Source organism: Lepidochelys olivacea (genome assembly GCF_965140295.1).
Source record: "Lepidochelys olivacea isolate rLepOli2 genome assembly, chromosome: 8".
In the NCBI taxonomy this organism is placed as follows: Eukaryota; Metazoa; Chordata; order Testudines; family Cheloniidae; genus Lepidochelys; species Lepidochelys olivacea.
In genome coordinates, this window is record NC_140418.1 from 98,040,671 (window position 1) to 98,063,698 (window position 23,028).

At 46.1% G+C, this 23,028-nt stretch overlaps 1 protein-coding gene across 4 annotated transcripts in view; it reads left to right on the plus strand.

Annotated features, from left to right (window-relative positions):
• Positions 1–23,028, plus strand: part of RAB3B (RAB3B, member RAS oncogene family) — a 128,335-nt gene that overhangs the window by 90,427 nt on the left and 14,880 nt on the right. For all 4 annotated transcript variants that reach the window (XM_084637621.1, XM_084637622.1, XM_084637624.1 and 1 more), the window contains one exon: positions 918–1,036. In XM_084637621.1, coding sequence (XP_084493747.1) covers positions 918–1,036 — 119 coding nt within the window. The remainder of the gene's footprint in view (positions 1–917; positions 1,037–23,028) is intronic.

The window sequence follows — 23,028 nt, forward strand, 5'->3', positions numbered from 1 at the left end:
TTAATATCAGTAGTCTGACCTTTCTAATGCGATGGATGTGTCCTCTCTCCCCTGCTGCGGCAGCCCCTGAGCTGGGGCTGGGAAGGAGTGGGGTCTCTCCCCGGAAGCCACAGCACTCGAGCTGGGGAAAGTCACCTCTTTTTCTGGCCACCGCAGCCCTGCACATCCCAAATTCTCCCCACCCCGTCTTCTCACCCCACTGCCCCCAATTCCCCGCAAGGCCACCACCTCACCTTACATGTGCATCTTCTCCAGGGTCCAGGCACCTAATTAGTGGAGCCACGCCTGCACGGCTCCACTAATTAGGTGGGTGGCCCTTCATTCTCTCGCGTGCAGCTGCCCAGGTGCGCACCTTAGAGGGAACTACCTGCAGACCACCTGAGTGGAACTCGTGGACCACAGTTTGAGAACCTCTGCACTAAAGGTTTCCTAGTGTGTTTTCACATAGTACAGTTTTAAACAGCACTTTCATAAGAGGCACTTGCAGCATCCACTTTGTGGCTAAACCGAAGATTTCACTCTCTCATCAGTGCTAAATTTGTATACGCTCTTTACACAGAATAGCCCTTGACTGCTGTCCCGTTTCCATCTGCTTGGAAGTGTTGACATTCAATGAACTCTGCCACATTCTGCTGCTGCACAGAGCGTGTGGCAGGGAACAGCAATTAAAGGGTTGACATTTTCCCTTATTTTTTTAACAGGACACATGTCAAAACACAACTATCAGAACCTAGTTAATGCAGAAACATAATTAATACTAAAATATAAACAGAAATCAATTACTGCAGTGGGAGCTGTTGGGTACTCAGCATTTTCAACTAATTTAGTTGCCTAAATATGGGTGTAGCACCCTAACATGTAGTTCTTATTTCTGAGACCCGGGCCACAAAGCCTAACTGCTTTTATTTTGTATTTAGGATACTGCTGGACAAGAGAGATATAGGACTATCACTACAGCCTATTATCGAGGCGCGATGGGGTTCATCCTGATGTATGATATCACCAGTGAAGAGTCGTTCAATGCAGTGCAGGACTGGTATGGAACAAATTATTGTTATCCCTCTTTTTAATTTTTGTTAAGCCAGTTAGCTCTTCACCAATGCCTGTTGACTGTTTCATGTGGGTTGGGAGTAATTTCTTTACCCCCCCTGCAATTGCTTTGTATTACTAAGTTCTTCATCATTCATTTGAAATTCAGAAGAAATGTTTCACTGTGTAATTGTGCTTGAGGAAAAGTTGCACAACTCCACTAGCTAGTCCCTTTAGGGTTTTTTTTTTTTTAATTTTTGTAAAAGATTTTATTTCCAGTAGTAGATTTTTAAAGCTCTTGTTCACAGCAAAGAAATACATTAATACATGACACTTATGGGTTATTGAGGTTCTTCCCTATAAAGCCAATTCAACCCAGTTAAATGCTGCTTTTATAGGCCAGTTTGACACAGCCAAATGTTGTTATAACCTGGGTAAAATCTAAAGAATAGGGGTAAAATTTTCAAAAGCACCTAATCCCATTTTCAAATGTGTTTTAGGCATTTAAGAGCCTAATCACTTTTGAAAATGGAACTTGGGTTCCTCTGTGACATAGGTTTTGAAAACTTTAGCTGAGGTTTTCCAATTAACCTTTATGAACTCTATGGAAAAGGTTAATTGGTCTTACCAATTTTCAGCTGTGGTGCCTGGTTCAGTTCCATTACACTCACTGCAACCTTAGTGAACCATTATCATTGCTGTACTGAGTGTGCATGTGGTTAAAGTTGCCTAAGACCCAAATACAGTATTAATGGGGGAAAAATAATACTGAACCTTTCAATATATGCTTCATGGCAATTTGAAGCACCTTAGCTTAGCTGGGAAGGGAAGAGTCCTGAAAGTGTAACAGAGTAGAGTATAACTTTCAATACTTTCACAAGGGGCTCTCACAAAAAATATCTTTAGCCTTTAATAGGCCTTATGTACAAGGAATGCATGTGTTGCAGTGAGCAGAGTTAGAGATTGGACAATCTCTTCTTTTGTGTTCCTTTGAAAATGTTTTTTCACAACCAGGGAAGGTGACAACAACTTGTGGCAAACAAACTTATATTCAGGAGGAGGCAACAGCACAGAGGAGACAAATGTATATTACCTGCTCCTGTTGGAGCTATTTTATTGCTCCTAAAAATATGCTGATCATTCTGAGATGGCCCAGTGTTAGGGTTGCCAGGTGTCTGATTTTCAATTGGAAAGTGCAGTCAAAAGGGAACCTATACAATATCCGGTCACTGCTGGGGATGGATGGGGTGCCGGGTCATCAACCCATGCCAGGTCCTGCCCTAGGGGAGAGGGATGGGATGCCTTTGTGTGTGTGTGTGGGAGGGGTGCCCTGGGAAAGGCCTCAGTATGTGGGAGGGAGTTGCAGAGCGAGCCCACCTCATACTCAACCCATAGCGGCAACTTCTGCGGCTCTTGTCCCATGGGGCTGTCTGGACTTGGCCCTCTAATCCAGGGGTTGCAACCTGGTCCCTAGTGCATGGGGCTGGGGGTCAGGCCAAACCTGAACAGTGCTGGGTGAGCACGTGCGTCGCGGTCAGGTGGCAACTCCCAGGGTGGGGAGCCAAACCCAGCCAGCTCTGTGAGACAGGAGCAGCTTCAGCTGGGACAGGGGGGTTTGTGGGTCAAAATGGGAGAGTCCCATGAGACCCGGAACTGTTGGGGGTTGTGGTCTGCCAAGGGTCTGTCTAGTCCAATAACTTGACTGAAAGCAGCAAGTGCTAGATGCTTCAGAGGAAGGTTAAAAAACCTCTTGGTGGACAGCTGTGGAATAATCTGCTCAGTTTCTCCCTAACCCCTCTCAGATTGCTTGGTTTATGCCCTAAAGCATACAAGGTTATATCCCTTCTAAAAAATCCCAACACTATTTATACACCACAACATAGGGTTTGGTGAGGCTCGAGTGAATGGAGACTTATGAACATTGGCATCAGGAGCCCAAACAGCTCCTTCATTTACAGCTCCTCAGTGACCAGTTCAAGGCCTTTTATTTGCAAAGTGGCTGAGAGCAAGCTTTGAAAACCCAAGGCACTGACTGACTAATTGTCCAGTGCTGCCACATCCTCAGCAAAGAGTCCAGGTAAGATGGTGCTCAGCTGTATGGAGGATTTTTTTTAAATTCTGACTTAAAACTGTATTCAGTGTACGGTGGAGGGGAATGGGGGAATAATAAATTAGTGTTGTTGGGGAATGGGAGGGTTTAACTCTAAAACTAGTTTCTGGGCCACATCTTCAACAGGTATAAATTGGTGTAGCTTCATTGACTTCAGTAGAGCTACACCGATTTACATCTGGCTCTTTCATTATAAACTTTGGAAATAGTTTGGCTTTTGCAATGAAAAATATAAAGGCATTGGTCAATCACATTTTAAGCTCAAAAATAGTATCTGTCTTTGGGCTTGCAAGTTGAAACTGACATTGAGAAAATGCTGATTTTATTTCTGTCTTCTATATAAATGGCTGAAATATAATCTGGTACTAGAATGTATACCCAGCTCAATGTTAGAACAGCTTTCACTCAGAAAATATAGAGCTTGACAATAGAGCTAGGTCTTTTCCCTCTTCAGAGAGAGCAAGCCCAAAGAATCTCTAAAACAGCTTATTGTAATCACTCCTTTTTCTTCTCTTACTGCTTATGGGTCATATAGTTGAAAGGGTTTGTCAGTTTGCAAAAAGGCAGCCCAAAGATTTAAGGAATCTAGAATGATTTGCAGGGCTTTTAGTGACCTTGCTGAAGTCGGATCGAGACATGTATGTGACTTTTACAGTTTCCCTAAATGATCACCATTAAAGCACATCAAAACTTGTTCTGAAATTATCTGGCAGTGGAAATATGATAGTTTTGGTATTAGCTGTCAGAATCAAGTTCAATTCACGTTTCTGTTGAATAACAGTTCTCTTTAATAATGAGTGTTTATGAGATCTCAAGGTCGTCATAATTATTCAGAAAGCACATGTATTACTAGAAGCTATACATCACTTTCCCATCTGTATAACCGTATGTTGTCCAACCTTCAAACACTAAAGAATCATTTCCATCAAGGCACGTTAAACACAATTTTGATTAGAAACTACGGCTGATTTATGCCTAAATAATGAGGAACTCCTTACTTAATTACTTGTGTTAAACTCAGAAGCAGAGGTATGAATCATATCACTGGAAACGTGTGGAACCTTGAGCTAATAGACAGTTCCTCCCATTAATAGTTTCACTTTTGCATTCTCAGGTGACCACTCACAGCTCCAAACGTCTAATGGGCATCTTGGGCAACTAATCCCAACTACCGATATTTAGAGAATTTCATTCTGGAGTTGTACGCCCACACTTCAGATCTCCTTAGGTCATCTGTAGAATCATACCACTGCATATGTGTCCCACAATGCCCCACACTGACCATTCTGGTCACCATTGTGAACTCCACTGCCCAAAGGTCATGAGGACTGAAAGACCTCCCTCCCCTTTAAACCCCTGTGAATTTTTGAAATTCTTTTTCTTGATCGCCCAGCTTGGCAAACATACCTGGCAGATCTCCATTGTTGAGTGCAAGTCCCCAGCTGACCATGCTGGCTACATGCTCCAGACGTGCTCCTGCCTGGAGTAGATAGGAGATACTGCATCTCCTGGGCCTGCTGGGAGAAGAGGTTGTACAGGCACAGATCCGAACAGAGCTGTACAAATGTTGACATCTATGAGAAGATTGCTCAGGGGATGCAGGAGAAAGGGGTATGATAAGGGCTATCAGCACTGTCGCATGAAAGCCAAGGAGCTGTGGCAGGCATACCAGAAGGCCAAGGAGGCCAGCAATATATCTGGTGCGAAGCCACTGACCTGCTGCTTTTACAAAGACCTGCATCGCATCCTCAAGAGACCCCACCACCACACACATCTGCACCACGGATACCTCTGAGGAGCCCGAGTCACTGGCCTCTGCCATGAACCGTGAGGAGGAGGTGGTGGTGGACAAGAAAAGAGGGGTATGGGGGCTAGGCTTTTTTTTGCTGGAACTGAGTCAGCACCAGGGGTTGGGCTGCACCCTGTAAAAAGTTGTTAACAATCCTTACTCAAGCATTCGCTTTCCAGTGCCCTGGAGGAATTCTGGCTGAGTCAGCCAGGCTGCCTCTAGAATGTTCCTCTTTGGCATCTCCCAATGTGGGTTGGAAGCTAAAAGCCACAGTATAGTAGTTTGTCTTTAATACTTTGCTTTCCCCCAACTTGTTTGGTTTTAGCCACCATTTTATTCTTGATATGGCTGAACCCCTCGCCCCCATCAGGCAGTCACACATCGTTTTTGCCTCCACGTGCACCTCAAGAACCACCTCCCAAACCATGACATCACTCAGTAGTCACATAAACCTCACCCACTCTCCCGAGCCACCCTCCAGCAACTAAAAATCATTTCTGTAATGCTAGCCCCTTGGCAGACAAATCTAAAGGTTCTGCCAAAACCTAATTCTTCTGCATAACCATCACGCTCTTTCCATCAAGCCAGTGGCCTTCTTTCCATTAATCACAATTTGTGTGTAGCGACCTTTTCATATATTAGTGCAGATGTGAATTGCGGTATCTTTCATTAAACTAGAAATACCTTCTTGTGATACATCTCTGTGCTACCAGTCTTAAAGTAAGGGTGACGTGCTTAATGCTACCCCATAGTGCATATGGACAGGTTTATTAATGGAGAAGATTTCACCCTTAATAGGATCGGAGGTCATGAGCAGAACATGCGATATGATTTGGACTGTATCTGAATTAACTATATGGCTAAAGCATGAAGCAGTTATAAGGCTAGCAGAACAATTACCAGGCTTCTTAATCTGTGCCTTCCTCATTGTAGGCATCTTTAGTCACTGGTTTCCCAAATAATTTTCAGGGTTACTGTACTATTGTAGCCATGGGCCATGGGTACAGTAGGCTGGGGAGGCTAAGCCTTCCCTGGCGCAGCCGCTGCTGCCAGATGCCTGGGCCGTGGTGGCCCCTTTGTGCTCCGCCTATTCCCCTCCCTTCCACAAGGCACCTGCCGCTGTCTGATGTGTCCCTCTTCTCCTTCACTCTACCCCTTACATCCGGAGGGCCCCGCCACACACCGCATCCCTCCTCTCCTCATCCCCCAGGAGACCCCCCCGCCCCCTGCGTCCTCCGCTCCCCTCCCCTGCGAGAACACCCCCCGGCCCGCCGCTCGCCACGTCCCTCCTCACCTTCCCACTGGATGGAGGAGAGGAGGGATGCAGAGGGATGTGGAGAACATGAGTGGCGGAGGTCTCGGGGGAGAGGTGGGGTGGAGGAAAGGAGGGACGCAGAGAGCGCGAGTGGTGAGGGCCTCATGGGGGGTGGGGGAGAGGAGGGACATGGGGAGTGGTGGGCAGGGGTCCTCATTGGGGAGGGGGATGAGAGGAGGGAAGCACCAAGCAGTAGCGGGGGGGCCGAGTGGAGAGGGGACTGAGTGGGGGAGGGTGGGGCCTGGGGTGGAGTGTGGGGGGGCTGCAGGAAGAAGAGGTGGGACAGGGAGCTAGCCTACCCAAGGAGAAGCTTCACCACCACCCCCGCCCATAGCTGTAGCTAAGAACTGTGAAGCTTTCTTCTGACTCAGTTACATCAGAGGCACACAAATTATTAAAATGCCAAGTATATCAGAGGACAGCTTCTTTCACTATTCTCCAAGTTAAATGTCATGTATTTTGAGTACTCTTGAAAGCAATTTACTTCAGAACTGCAAGTTGCACACTCTGAATAGATCCTGTGCAATCTGTGATCAGAGGAAAGAATGCTTTTGGAGAAAGCATAGTGAGAATTGCTAGTCTTAGGGTATGTCTACACTACGAAATTAGGTCGAATTTATAGAAGTCTTTTTTTAGAAATCGTTTTTATATATTCAAGTGTGTGTGTCCCCACACAAAATGCTTTAAGTGCATTAACTCGGTGGAGTGCTTCCACAGTACCAAGACTAGCGTCGACTTCCGGAGCTTTGCACTGTGAGTAGCTATCCCACAGTTCCCGCAGTCTCTGCCGCCCATTGGAATTCTGGGTTGAGATCCCAGTGCCTAATGGGGCAAAAACATTGTCGCGGGTGGTTCTGGGTACATGTCGTCAGGCCCTCCCTCCATCCATGAAAGCAATGGTGGACAATCGTTTCGCGCCTTTTTGCCCGAGTTACCTGTGCAGACGCCATACCACGGCAAGCATGGAGCCCGCTCAGCTCACTGTCACCGTATGTCTCCTGGGTGCTGGCAGACATGGAACTGCATTGCTACACAGCAGCAGCCCATTGCCTTGTGGCATCAGACGGTGCAATAGGCCTGATAACCATCGTCATCATGTCCGAGGTGCTCCTGGTCCCCTCGGTAAGGTCGGCCAGGAGCGCCTGGGCAGACATGGGCACAGGGACTAAAATAGGAGTGACTCGACCAGGTCATTCTCTTTAGTCCTGCCGGCAGTCCTATTGCACCGTCTTCTGCCGAGCAGCCAGGAGATGAGGGTGGCTAGTAGTCCTATTGCACCTTCTGCTGCCAGCCAGAGATGTAAAAGATAGATGGAGTGGATCAAAACAAGAAATACACCAGATTTGTTTTGTATTCATTTGCTCCCCCCTCCCTCCCTCCGTGAAATCAACGGCCGACAATCGTTTCGGTAAGGTCTGTCAGGGGCACCTTGAAAAGTTCAATGGAGATTCAGTCCTGCCTGAAATACCAGAGGGAGGGATAGCTCATTGAGTTGAGCATTGGCCTGCTAAACCCAGGGTTTTGAGTTCAATCCTTGAGGGGGCCATTTTGTGTGACAGTTGTTTTTATTTCTCCTTGATGTAAAGCCACCCCCTTTGTTGATTTTAATTCCCTGTAAGCCAACCCTGTAAGCCATGTTGTCAGTCGCCCCTCCCTCCGTCACAGCAATGGCAGACAATCGTTCCACGCCTTTTTTCTGTGCAGACGCCACACCACGGCAAGCATGGAGCCCACTCAGATCACTTTGGCAATTAGGAGCACATTAAACACCACATGCATTATCCAGCAGTATATGCAGCACCAGAACCTGGCAAAGTAAAACCGGGCAAGTAGGTGATGTCAGCGCGGTGACGAGAGTGATGAGGACATGGATGCAGACTTCTCTCAAAGCACGGTCCCTGGCAATGTGGGCATCATGGTGCTAATGGGGCAGGTTCATGCGGTGGAACGCCAATTCTGGGCCCGGGAAACAAGCACAGACCGGTGGGACCGCATAGTGTTGCAGGTCTGGGATGATTCCCAGTGGCTGCGAAACTTTCGCATCAGTAAGGGCACTTTCATGGAACTTCGTGACTTGCTTTCCCCTGCCCTTAGGTGCAAGAATACCAAGATGAGAGCAGCCCTCGCAGTTGAGAAGCAAGTGGCAATAGCCCTGTGGAAACTTGCAACGCCAGACAGCTACCGGTCAGTTGGGAATCAATTTGGAGTGAGCAAATCTACTGTGGGGGCTGCTGTTATGCAAGTAGCCCACGCAATCAAAGATCTGCTGATATCAAGGGTAGTGACCCTGGGAAATGTGCAGGTAATAGTGGATGGCTTTGCTGCAATGGGATTCCCTAACCTGGGTGGGGCCATAGTTGGAACCCATATCCCTATCTTGGCACCGGAGCACCAAGCCGGCGAGTACATAAACCACAAGGGGTACTTTTCAATAGTGCTGCAAACACTGGTGGATCACAAGGGACGTTTCACCAACATCAACGTGGGATGGCCGGGAAAGGTACATGACGCTCGCATCTTCAGGAACTCTGGTCTGTTTCAAAAGCTGCAGGAAGGGACTTTATTCCCAGACCAGAAAATAACCGTTGGGGATGTTGAAATGCCTATAGTTAGCCTTGGGGACCCAGCCTACCCCTTAATGCTGTGGCTCATGAAGCCATACACAGGCACCCTGGACAGTAGTCAGGAGCTGTTCAACTAGAGGCTGAGCTAGTGCAGAATGGTGGTAGAATGTGCATTTGGACGTTTAAAGGTGCGCTGGCGCAGTTTACTGACTCGGTTAGACCTCAGCGAAACCAATATTCCCACTGTTATTACTGCTTGCTGTGCGCTCCACAATATCTGTGAGAGTAAGGGGGAGACGTTTATGGCAGGGTGGGAAGTTGAGACAAATCGTCTGGCTGCTGGTTACGCTCAGTCAGACACCAGGGCAGTTAGAAGAGCACGGGAGGGCGCGGTGCGCATCAGAGAAGCTTTGAAAACCAGTTTCATGACTGGCCAGGCTACGGTGTGAAAGTTCTGTTTGTTTCTCCTTGATGAACCCCCCACCCTTGCTTTACTCTACTTCCCTGTAAGCTAACCATCCTCCCCTCCTCACTTTGATCACCTCTTGCAGAGGCAATAAAGTCATTGTTGCTTCACATTCATGCATTCCTTATTAATTCATCACACAAATAGGGGGATAACTCCAGGGGGTTATGGAGGGGTGGTGGAGGAGGGAAGGACAAGGCCACACAGCACTTTAAAAGTTTAAAACTTTAAAACTTATTGAATGCCAGCCTTCTGTTGCTTGGGCAATCCTCTGGGGTGGAGTGGCTGAGTGCCCAGAGGCCCCCCCACCGCGTACTTGGGCGTCTGGGTGAGGAGGTTATGGAACTTGGGAAGGAGGGCGGTTGGTTACACAGGGGCTGTAGCGGCAGTCTGTGCTCCTGCTGCCTTTCCTGCAGCTCAACCATACGCTGGAGCATATTAGTTTGATCCTCCAGCAGCCTCAGCATTGAATCCTGCCTCCTCTCATCATGGTGCCACCACCTATCAGCTTCAGCCCTCTCTTCAGCCCGCCACCTCTCCTCCCGGTCATTTTGTGCTTTCCTGCACTCTGACATTGTCTGTCTCCCCGCATTCATCTGTGCTCTTTCAGTGTGGGAGGACAGCATGAGCTCAGAGAACATTTCATCGCAAGTGCGTTTTTTTCGCCTTCTGATCTTCACTAGCCTCTGGGAAGGAGAAGATCCTTTGATCCTTGAAACACATGCAGCTGGTGGAGGGAAAAAAAAGGGACAGTGGTATTTAAAAAGACCCATTTTATAGAACAATGGGTACACTCTTTCATGGTAAACCTTGCTGTTAACAAGAAAAGGAGTACTTGTGTCACCTTAGAGACTAACCAATTTATTTGAGCATGAGCTTTCGTGAGCTACAGCTCACTTCATCGGATGCATACCATGGAAACTGCAGCAGACTTTATATACACACAGAGAATATGAAACAATACCTCCTCCCACCCCACTGTCCTGCTGGTAATAGCTTATCTAAAGTGATCATCAGGTTGGGCCATTTCCAGCACAAATCCAGGTTTTCTCACCCTCCACCCCCCCCCCCCAAACCTGGATTTGTGCTGGAAATGGCCCACCTTGATTATCATGCACATTGTAGGGAGAGTGGTCACTTTGGATGAGCTATTACCAGCAGGATAGTGAGTTTGTGTGTGTGGTTTTTGGGAGGGGGGTGAGGGGGTGAGAGAACCTGGATTTGTGCAGGAAATGGCCCAACTTGATTATCATGCACATTGTGTAAAGAGTTGTCACTTTGGATGGGTGTCACCAGCAGGAGAGTGAATTTGTGTGGGGGGGTGGAGGGTGAGAAAACCTGGATTTGTGCTGGAAATGGCCCAACCTGATGATCACTTTAGATAAGCTATTACCAGCAGGACAGTGGGGTGGGAGGAGGTATTGTTTCATATTCTCTGTGTGTATATAAAGTCTGCTGCAGTTTCCACGGTATGCATCCGATGAAGTGAGCTGTAACCAAATAAATTGGTTAGTCTCTAAGGTGCCACAAGTACTCCTTTTCTTTTTGCGAATACAGACTAACACGGCTGTTACTCTGAAACTTGCTGTTAACATTACATACATAGCACATGTGCTTTCGTTACAAGGTTGCATTTTGCCTCCCTCCACCATGTGGCTAACCCCTCCCCCCTCCCTGTGGCTAACAGCGGGGAAATTTTCTGTTCAGCCACAGGCAAACAGCCCAGCAGGAACGGGCACCTCTAAATGTCCCCTTAAGAAAAGCATCCTGTTTCAACCAGGTGACCATGAATGATATCACTCTCCTGAGGGTAACACAGAGAGATTAAGAACGGATGTTGTTTGAACGCCAGCAAACATACACTGCAATGCTTTGTTCTGCAATGATTCCCGACTACATGCTACTGGCCTGGCATGGTAAAGTGTCCTACCATGGTGGACGGAATAAGGCTGCCCTCCCCAGAAACCGTTTGCAAAGGCTTTGGGAGTACATCCAGGAGAGCTTCATGGAGATGTCCCTGGAGGATTTCCGCTCCATCCCCAGACCCATTAACAGACTTTTCCAGTAGCTGTACTGGCCGCAAATGCCAGGGCAAATTAATCATTAAACACGCTTGCTTTTAAACCATGTATACTATTTAAAAAGGTACACTCTCCAGAGGTCCCTTCTCTGCCTGGCGGGTCCGCGAGGCAGCCTTGGGTGGGTTCGGGGGGTACTGGCTCCAGCTCCAGGGTAAGAAACAGTTCCTGGCTGTCGGGAAAACTGGTTTCTCCGCTTGCTTGCTGTGAGCTATCTACAACCTCATCATCATCATCTTCCTCATCCCCAAAACCTGCTTCCGTGTTGCCTCCAACTCCATTGAAGGAGTCAAACAACACGGTTGGGGTAGTAGTGGCTGAACCCCCTAAAATGGCATGCAGCTCATCATAGAAGTGGCATGTTTTGGGCTCTGATCCAGAGCGGCCGTTTGCCTCTCTGGTTTTCTGGTAGGCTTGCCTCAGCTCCTTAAGTTTCATGTGGCACTGCTTCGGGTCCCTGTTATGGCCTCTGTCCTTCATGCCCTGGGAGATTTTTACAAATGTTTTGGCATTTCGAAAACTGGAACGGAGTTCTGATAGCATGGATTCCTCTCCCCATACAGCATTCAGATCCTGTACCTCCCGTTCGGTCCATGCTGGAGCTCTTTTGCGATTCTGGGACTCCATCATAGTCACCTCTGCTGATGAGCTCTGCATGGTCACCTCTGCTGATGAGCTCTGCATGGTCACCTGCAGCTTGCCACGCTGGCCAAACAGGAAATGAAATTCAAAAGTTTGCGGGCCTTTTCCTGTCTACCTGGCCAGTGCATCTTAGTTGAGAGTGCTGTACAGAGCGGTCACAATGGAGCACTCTGGGATAGCTCCCAGAGGCCAATACCGTCGAATTGCGTCCACAGTACCCCAAATTCGACCCGGCAAGGCCGATTTCAGCACTAATCCCCTCGTTGACGGTGGAGTAAAGAAATCAATTTTAAGAGCCCTTTAAGTCGAAAAAAGGGCTTTGTTGTGTGGACGGGTGCAGGGTTAAATCGTTTTAACGCTGCTAAATTCGACCTCAACTCCTAGTGTAGACCAGGGCTTAGGGCTTGACAACATGTAAATTAAACCAGTGTAAATTAAATCAGTTCATTCAACAGATTCCGCTTTTGTGTGTATGTTCTTGTATCAGTTTAAAATGTGGTAATAGTTTAGCTTGTGCCTGTATATTTACCCAAGCAAGGTAAACTGATATAAGCCAGCTGTAAACTAAGTGTCCACTCACAAAGTGACAGTGTTTTAACTAAATCAGTACAAAATCACACCTTTAGTCGAACAGTACAACTGTGTGTATAGACCAGGCCTCAGTTAGGCGTCTTCCCATAGGAACAATGACAGAGAGACACAGACACAAAAAAACTGCATACAGAATACGAATATACAAGTCACGCTACCCTGTCCAGGGTTAACTGAAAGGAAAACAACTGTGTGATATGAGCTTTCCGCTCATTCATTTTGCCCGGACCTTAGGTAATAGGCACCTTTATAAAATCCTGAAAGAGAGAGGAAGAAAGAATCATAGAAATGTAGGAATAGCAGGGGCATTGATGGTCACCTAGTCCAGTCCTCTGCACTGAGGCAGGACTAAGTATTATTTAGACCATCCCTGACAGGTGTTTATCCAACCTGCTTTTAAAAACCTCTAGTGACAGAGATTCCACAACCTCCCTAGGTAATTTGTTCCACTGCTTAACTACCCTTACAGTTAGAAAGTTTTTCCCAATGTCTAATCTGTATCTCCCTTGCTGCAATTTAAGCCTATTACTTCTTGTACCGTCTTCAGTGGTTAAGAACAATTTATCACCCTCCTCTTTGTAATAACCTTTTACATACTTGAAGTCAGGAGTGCCTAAAAGTGGGGGCCAGCAGTTCCCGAACCATAGCCCTACCCCCGCACTCTTCCTCTTCCCCCCTCCAAAGTGCTTGCAACCCATCCCAGCTTGGTATGGTCCAGAAACTTTATATAAGAGACCAGGGAGTAGGCAGTCCTGCCCAGCGGTCACACCTGGGCTGAGGTCTGCCCATCAGTGACAGTAAGTAGGTCACCAGGCAGGAGTTGGAGGAATTGCAAGAGTCAGGGTCAGAGTCAGGCCAGGACTGGAGCCTGGAGAGCAGAGGTAGTACCAGGCTAGAATCAGGAGGCAGGAATCAGGGTTGCAGTCAGGCTGGAGTTGGAGATCAGAGATCAAGTAAAGTCTGGCACTGCAGCCGGCCAAAGTCTGTGTGATTGACCAGACAACTTCCTCGGGCACCCCCTGAGGTTAAATATGGCACTTGGCCAATCAGAGAGCTGCAGGGTACTGCCACTCAGGACCTTTTGGGCAGTACTTCCTGCAGCTCATACTCTCCATAGTGCTCCCTGGCTGTGCCTTTGCATGGCCTTCTGGTTGCACTGTGTGAATATCAGCTGTCCCAGACTTTGCAGACCTGGCTTCTAGTTCCCAGCTCCTTATACTTTATAAGTGTGTACTCTATGCCATTATCCAAATCATTTATGAAGATATTGAATAGAACAGGACCCAGGACAGATCCCTGAAGAATCCGCTTGATATGCCCTTCCAGCTTGATTGTGAACTATTGATAACTACTCTCTGAGCATGCTTTTTCAACCAGTTTTGGGCTCACCTTATAGTAGGTTCAGCTAGGCTATATTTCCCTAGTTGGTTTATAAGTAGGTCATGTGACACAGTATAAAAAGCGTTAGGCCTGGTCTACACTAGGAAATTAGGTCAGTATAACATCACCACTCAGGGGTGTGAAAAATCTACACCCCTGAGCGACACAGTTAAACTGACCTATCCCCCAGTGTAGACAAGTTACCACCCTTTGGGGAGGTGGATTACCCACACCAACAGGAGAACTCCTTTCAGCATAGGTATTGTCTTCATGAAGTACTAGAGCTGCACATCCGAAGCATTTTAAGTGTAGATGAACCTGTACAGAAGTAGAGATATATCACATCTACTGCTTTTCCCCGTCCACAAGGCTTGTTACCTTGTCAAAGAAGGATGTTAGGTTGGTTTGACATGATTCTGTTCTTGAAAAATCCATGTTGACTGTTACTTACTGCCTTATTAGCTCTTAGGTGCTTAAAAATTGATTACTTGATTATTTGCTCCATTCTCTTTCCAGTACTGAAGTTAAGCTGACTGGTCTATAATTCTCTGGGTTGTCCTCATTTCCCTTTTTATACATAGATCTATATTTGCTCTTCTTCAGGGTTCTGGGATCTCTTCCATCCTCCATGGCTCTCCAAGATAATTTCTAATGGCTCAGATATCTCTTCAGTCAATTCCTTAAGAGAGAGAGCTGTTTTTAGTTAAAGGGATTAGTTAAAAATTGTACAGTAGGTTTTTAAAAAAACTTGGGTGCTAAAGTTTGGCACCTAAACCCATATTTAGGCACCTAAGTCAAAGTGGCCCCATTTCTGGAGGCGCTGAGCACCAGTGGCTCCTATAGGGCCTCACTTTCCACTAGCTTGCATCTTGTGTAGCTGTTTAAACCTGTGCAAAGTGAGTGTGCAGCAAAACCAGATCTGAATTCCCCATTCCCTCAGAGCCATGGAACCACCTTACACACATTTTGCATAGCTGGGCATGAATTTGCAAGGTGCCACGTCAGGGCCATTGACTTACACGTGAGCTACCGGAGCTCTACATCTCTGAAAATCAGTCCACTTTCATTTAAATGTCTAGCTTTAGATACCCAAGTCTGAAATTTTCACCATATATTTAAAAAAAATTATGTATCATACTTAACATTACTAAAGATTCAATAATTTTAAAAATCTCATTTATTTTTAATCAGATAAGCTTTTTTTTACTTTTTTATATTTCTGCCAGCTACGACAAAGCAGAATAGTCATTTTCATTCTTATTTACTATCATCCTTTCCAGGGTGCAATCCTGCTCTTACTGAAGTCAATGATAAAGTACCCTGTCAATTTCACTGCCAGGTCCTTATGCCCCAGAATACTGCTGCAGTGCTTTGCTTACAAATCTTGTAGGGAGAGTGTTTGTTTGTTTGTTTACAGAAAATCCAGGGGAATTTTTTTTCAATCCATGAAAATATTTTATGGAACCTAATGTCAATAGAAATATTATGTTTGCCAAATCTAAATTTGGGTCAGATTTATCCTGAGTGCTTCTTTACCTTTCAAAATGTTTTTTGTTCTATTTTTTTTCTTTGCCGTCTTTCCTGAAACCTAATGTAATCAAGATAATGGGAGTCACTTTGCTGATTAATCTGACGCATGATTAAGCTTAGAAGATTAATGTCTTGTTGCTGTAACTCTTCTGGATGGAAATAGCTGTCAGATGGAAATATCAGTCATTTTTATAGGCAGGTACAATTTGAGCTAAGTGGCCTATTAACCCATAAGTGAAAACAAATAAAACGACTGCAAAGCCTCAAGCTTATATTACTGCACAGAATTTCAGTTTCTTGGGCTACATTTTGCCCTGAGGGTTGCAGAGATGTAATTTAGAGCAAACTTGAACCCCGAGTATCTTTAGCAGAAATAGTCTAACCCATTTACTGCAAAGCAGGTGGGGCTGAGGGTGACACGAGAGGGAAGAGGTCAGCTTTTATATTCCAGGACTTACATCTGGGTCTGTGTAATGGTTCTTGGGGTACCCAAGACTGTGAGTCACCTCCTTACCCCGTCTCCAGCATGAGGCTATCTTGCCTGTGGTAGCCCTCTGTCAAGGTTCCTCCCCCACTCTGAACTCTAGGGTACAGATGTGGGGACCTGCATGAAAACCTCCTAAGCTTACTTTTACCAGCTTAGGTTAAAACTTCCCCAAGGTACAAATTAATTTTATCCTTTGTCCTTGGAATATCCACTGCCACCACCAAGCTCTAACCGGGTTTACTGGGAAACGTAGTTTGGACGCATCTTACCCCCCAAAATCCTCCCAACCCTTGCACCCCACTTCCTGGGAAAGGTTTGGTAAAAATCCTCACCAATTTGCGTAGGTGACCACAGACCCAAACCCTTGGATCTGAGAAAAATGAAAAAGCATTCAGTTTTCTTACAAGAAGACTTTTAATAGAAATAGAAGTAAATAGAAGTAAAGGAATCACCCCTGTAAAATCAGCATGGTAGATACCTTACAGGGTAATTAGATTCAAAACATAGAGAATCCCTCTAGGCAAGACCTTAAGTTACAAAAAAGACACACAGACAGAAATAGTCATTCTATTCAGCACAATTCTTTTCTCAGCCATTTAAAGAAATCATAATCTAACACATACCTAGCTAGATTACTTACTAAAGTTCTAAGACTCCATTCCTGGTCTCTCCCCAGCAAAAGCAGCATGTAGACAGACACACAGACCCTTTGTTTCTCTCCCTCCTCCCAGCGTTTGAAAGTATCTTGTCTCCTCATTGGTCATTTTGGTCAGGTGCCAGCGAGGTTACCTTTAGCTTCTTAACCCTTTACAGGTAAGAGGATTTTTCCTCTGGCCAGGAGGGATTTTAAAGGGGTTTACCCTTCCCTTTATATTTATGACACCCTCTAATATCACCAGCCTGCCAGCCACTAAGCACTCTCTTCTGGGCTATGCCAGCCCTTTCTTTACATCACAGATTAACAAGAGGTATGCCCGAGTCCCTTGACGCATTCCCCTGTGATATCCAGCCCCTGACACTGGCTACACACAAAAATCCCAGATCCTCTGCTCCCAAAGGAGCAGTGTACCCCAGTTTTCCAGTTTTACCCAAATCACCACACCTGTATAAAGCACAGCACTTGTGAGCACTTATAATAAAAGAAGAGAGGGTTTATTTAAGAAAAAAATAGAGGCTCCACTAAAAACAAGAGGGAATGATGGGAACAAATGGTTACAATATAAAACAAAAGCATAAAAACATGAACTTGGCCGTACACTTATTGTCTTTCCTTTCCAATAAAGTACCTTCCTCCCACCCCCCACACACACCCTGGGTCCCCAAAGTGCAGTCTATTGCAGAGCTGACTGGCTTCACAGGAACCAAGATCCAATCTTTCATGAAACACCCTTGTTCAAGCTGTCTCCTCAGTAAATGGGTGCACAGTGGCTATCTCTGCCCTGTGATATACTGAACCAATCTTTTGTGTTTATTCACAAACATGTTCCCCAGTCTGTTATAACCTTCCCTTTTTATCTCCAGTTGGTTTTGATCGTTTGCGGTTATCTTTGATGGTTTTCCATTGACTGTTTGGAGAGGGGGCAAGGGTAGACAATTGAGCTTTGCATTACATCACTGGCTAACCATGGATGGGGTGAATTCCCTCCTGCTTGCGTGGGTCATAACTGAGACAGATGATTTCCTGGTGATTAACTCTTACTCCAATACCAGATAAGGTATATTTTTCAATATAGTTATTTTATTCCTTAAATACTACTCATCAACACATCTTACAGTGATTATGAATATTGATAAATTACAAGCTTTCAATAGAGACCTCACATGCTACCCTTCAAGGGTCAATACCATGAAAGCGGTGTATTAGATGCAGTGAGTTTGTCAGGTCTGAGACAGGAGTTGCTTGTAAAGAACAATGAATGTTTTGCCCATTGGTACCAATGGGCCTCTGTGTCACAGTATGGTAGGGCGATATCATTAGAACCTTTGGTGGATTAAATCCTTCTGGCAAGGGACAAAGGTCAGGTTTCTATGCTGATGTTATTAGATTTCTCAATAGTTTTTTTCCTGCCATGGAATGTGAGGTGCTGTTTATGTGTCCAAATGATCTAGCGGGGTAGATGGTCTTCAGTAGCTCCATTCCTTCCTTTTTGAGAGAGTTCAGAGTCCAGTGACAAAGCTTCTGAAGACAGGCAAATCACTCATATTTAGACAGGGAGCTGGAATTAGAAACCTTTCCCTTCAGCTGTAAAAACATAGGCCTCTAACACCTGAGCTAAAGGAAAGTTCCTCTCATTTTTATTCTCTGTATAGGCCAGATACTAGAGAGGGACCTTGTGTTCACTGATAAACACAAAGTCAGTATCTTACAGTCCTGCATCGCTTCCTTTTCTATTCAGCCTTTGAGAGTGAGGTCCCAGGGGAGGCTGGGAGGTGTCACAGGTGGCAGTGCCCATCAACTAGGGTGATCAGATGTCCCAATTTTATAGGGACAGTCCCGATTTTTGGGTCTTTTTCTTATATAGGCTCCCATTACCCCCCACCCCCGTCCCGATTTTTCACACTTGCTGTCTGGTCACCCTACCATCAACATCCTCGTCACATTCTGACCTGCTTCTTCTTTCCAGTAGATCTGGATAGTGTAGGTTTCCTGCTTTCCCAGCAGCTGCCTGAGATGAGGACCTGGATAAGAATGATAGGGCAGAAACTCATGCAGGAGATGATGGAAATGATACTGGTGCAGACTGATGAGTCAAGAACCTATGACAGGTTTCAGAGTAGCAGCCGTGTTAGTCTGTAATCGGAAAAAGAAAAGGAGGACTTGTGGCACCTTAGAGACTAACCAATTTATTTGAGCATAAGCTTTCGTGAGCTACACCTCACTTCATCGGATGCATTCAGTGGAAAATACAGTGAGGAGATTTATATACACACAGAACATGAAAAAATGGGTGTTTATCATGCACACTGTAAGGAGAGTGATCACTTAAGATGAGCTATTACCAGATTTCTGACCTAAAAGTGGCTATTCTTCAACAAAAAAAACTCGATTTCTGACCTAAAAGTGGCTGTTCTTCAACAAAAAAACTTCGAAAACAGACTCCAATGAGAGACTGCTGAATTGGAATTAATTTGCAAATTGGATACAGTTAACTTAGGCTTGAATAGAAACTGGGAGTGGTTGAGTCATTACACAAAGTAAAACTATTTCCCCTTTTTTATCCTCCCGCCCCCCCCCCCCCCGTTCCTCAGACGTTCTTGTTAACTGCTGGAAATGACCCACCTTGATTATCACTACAAAAGGTTTTCTCCTCCCCCCCACCCACTTTCCTGCTGGTAATAGCTCATCTTAAGTGATCACTCTCCTTACAGTGTGCATGATAAACATCCATTTTTTCATGTTCTGTGTGTATATAAATCTCCTCACTGTATTTTCCACTGAATGCATCCGATGAAGTGAGCTGTAGCTCACGAAAGCTTATGCTCAAATAAATTGGTTAGTCTCTAAGTTGCCACAAGTCCTCCTTTTCTTTTCAAGAATCTATGGAGTTCTTCTTCCAGGAGTGTCCCTGTGGGTGCTCCACTTGAAGTGAGTCTGTGCCCCTGCACTTGTAATCAGAGACTTGTAGTATAGGTGCCTGGTTGGGCGCACATGCGCTGTCTTGCACCGCCTCAAGGGGTTACATAGCGCCGTGCAACCAACCCCCCCCCCCACTTCCTTCTCTACCACCCTTGACTTGAGATGGAGCACATAGCAGTGCCTCTGTAGTTTAGCTTTATTTAATCTAATTTAGGGTTCCAATTGCTTAGTTAATAATTAGTTAAATAGTTACTTACCCTTCCCTGTTTATTTAAAAAACAAACAAAGAAAAAGCCCTCTCTTACATGAGGAAATTAAATTTCAATTGTTAGATATCCCTTAGAGTAGCATAGTTACCCTCCCTCATGGGAGAAAACCCTTCTCTGAGGGGCATGTCTGGCTCTCCGGGTTTTAAGCACTTCCTTATGTGCAGATTGTCTATCCCGGTCGCTGATGGGCATTCGCAGGGTGCCTGCTGCCTTGGCAAGACACACATTCCACAGAAGTGCTCACACTGACACAACTTGAAAGCCCACTGCAGGAAGGCAAGGGACCTGCAGTTAAAGCTCCTCATGATGGAGAGGTTTCTGTGCCTGGTGTCCGAGCCCAGATCACGGATCCTCCCTGGACGCTGGTTTCCCAGGGCAGCCTCCAAGAGAGGTTCCCCTCCCCCCTCTTAGGTAAAAGAGCATTCTACCAAGAAGGTGCAAAGAAGCAGGCTCCAACCTCATTTCCTCAAGAATCCTCCAAAAAGCGGCGTTTTCTGACTCTGCAGACCCCATCAGTACAAACCGCATCAGGACCTTCCACCACTGAGGTAACAGGACCATCCGGTACCGTGGGTACTGTGCGAGCAAAAGACCCTGCGTGGGTTTGCTCAGAAAAAGGCCTCAAAGGGAAACCTAAAACCTCTGCCACAGAGCCAATAAAGCATACGGTGCCGAGCAGCTCAGCACTGTTACAAGCTATAGCACCACCTTCTGCCTTTACAGCACATAGCACGCGATCCTACTGATTGGTACTGATGCTCTTGGTACTGCAGCAATTCCTCCGCCACAAGGATCTTCTGGGCACCTCAGTGCCAGAATCTCTTTTCCTCGATACTGACCTCAGTCCCGCATGCTCAGTACCGAGCCAACTCGCCACACCGCCCAGAACAGCTCCTCCCTTGTCTAGTCACAAGGACGATGAGGATGAAGGGAAATCTACTCCTATATATTTCAACCTCCTCCAAGACTGCCCTACCAATTAACAACCTCTCATGGCCCCAGCCAAAACTATCTGGCAGACCTTGGCAACAATCCCACCCATCCATAGAAGGATGGATAAAAAATATTACGTTCTTTCTAAAGGAATTAAATTTCTGTTTTCGCATCCCATACCAAACTCCCTTATAGTGGTGGCTGTGAATGACAACCTCATGCCAGAACCACCCTGTATGACTAGAAGAGATTAGATCTTTTTGGACGTAAGGCCTACTTGTCAGCAACCCTACAAATTAGGATCACCAACGACAAGGCGTTGATGTCCAAATATAATTACACAAACTATTCAAAATTATCTGAATTAATGGGTGGCGGGTATCATAGGCTGGGGGAGGCAAGCCTCCCCAAACAGCCCAGCGTGGCCCTGCCCATGCTCTGCCGCCAGGCCGCCTCTGGCTTCCCACTCTTCCCCCCGCTTGGGGATAGGGTGGCCTGCGGATGGGACTTGGAACATGTGGGGCCGATGCTTGCACCACCCGGCACTCCAGAGGTGGGGGCACTGGGGTTGGGGAGGGGAAGGTCTGCAGCTGCATTGGGGCAGCTCTGGGCTTCGGTGTGGGAGGGGCAGAGCCATGCCACCCATGTCTGAATTTACGTATTTCCTTCCTGAAGACAAAAAGTCTTATTTCAGAACAACCATCTTAGCAGGCCACCCCCTCGCTCGAACAGCTTTGGAAGCCTCACTGGACTCAGAAGACATGGCATGTTCCACATGTTGACATCCCTGCAACCTCCTTCCAAACAACAATTTTGGGGGCTTGGTCGAGAGCCTGAGATACCTCTCACATCTTCAAGTGCTGGAAACATCCACTACCACCTATTTTTTCAGAGACCATCTAACCCTATTCCACCCAGCTTGGCAGACCTTCACATCAGATAAATGGGTATTAGAGATCATCGAGACTGACGAGTCCACCCAGTTTACCTCCATTCCCCCGACACACTCTCCCTCTCTGTCCCTTTTCTGGACCCTTTCTCACAAACATCTACTGTGACAGGAAGTAAACCATCTGATACCCCTGGGGCAGTAGAAACAGTACCAACGCAACACAGAGGGCAGGGTTTCTATTCACATTATTTTCTAACCCCCCAAAAAGTGGAGGATGGAGGCCCATTCTGAACTTGAGAAGACTTGACAAATTTGTGAAGACCCAGTGATTCAGGATGGTCACACTAGCAACCATAATTCCAGCACTGGGAAGAGGGGACTGGTTCTCGACCTTTGACTTCCAGGATGCATCTTTTCATGAAACAATACATCCCTCACACAGGAAGTTCCTGAGGTTTGTTCTAGGAGCAGACCACTTCCAGTACAAAGTACTCTCTATTGGACTGTCCATTGTGCCCTGGGTGTCCTCGAAAGTTCTCATGGTGGTGTCTGCCCACCCCCGCAGACAAGATAATATTCCCCTATTTGGATGATTGCTTATTCAAAGCATTGATGCGAGAAGAGGCACAAGAAGCTACTTAAAAGGCAATAGTTCTCTTCACATGTCTTAGGCCTATAAATAAACAAACAGAAATCAACATTCACAACTGTCCAGAGACTGGAGTTCATCGGGACCTACCTTGACTCTCCAGAGATAACAGCCTTGCTGCCATGACACCTATTTACAACTCAAATAAATCTAATCACCACGACACTAGTCAGTCCCCAGAATTAACCATGTTATTTCTCTCTCTACCTAGTATTCCCATTGACCATGAGCCACTGGAACCTACTTGAGTGAACTCACGATATAATGAAACCCTGTTAAACTGTAATCAGCTAGTTAAAATATATGTTATATTAACAACTCGGAAGAAAATTATTCCATAGGAAAAAATAACTTTACTGTAAGGCCTTGTCTATGCTAGGATTTTTTCCTTCAAGTTTCCCAACTCTGGCTACCATCACTTCAGCTCCAATAGTGATAGTAAAGATGGGAGGCCTAGTGTAGACACAGTGCCAGGGACATGCCAGTGTTTCAGCCACCCTGTTTTGTAGGCCTGCTCTGTGCAGGGTTAGACCACACAACCACATGCAGCTCCGTCTAGCCTAGTACTCCCAGCATTGCTACCTAGGGTGGACCTGCGCCAGTAGGACATTTTAGGAAAAAACTTCTAGTATAGACACAGCCAAAGGCTTGGTCTACGCTAGACAATTAGGTCGGCTTAACTATCTTGCTCTGGAGTGTGAAAAATCCACCTCCCTGAGCAACATAG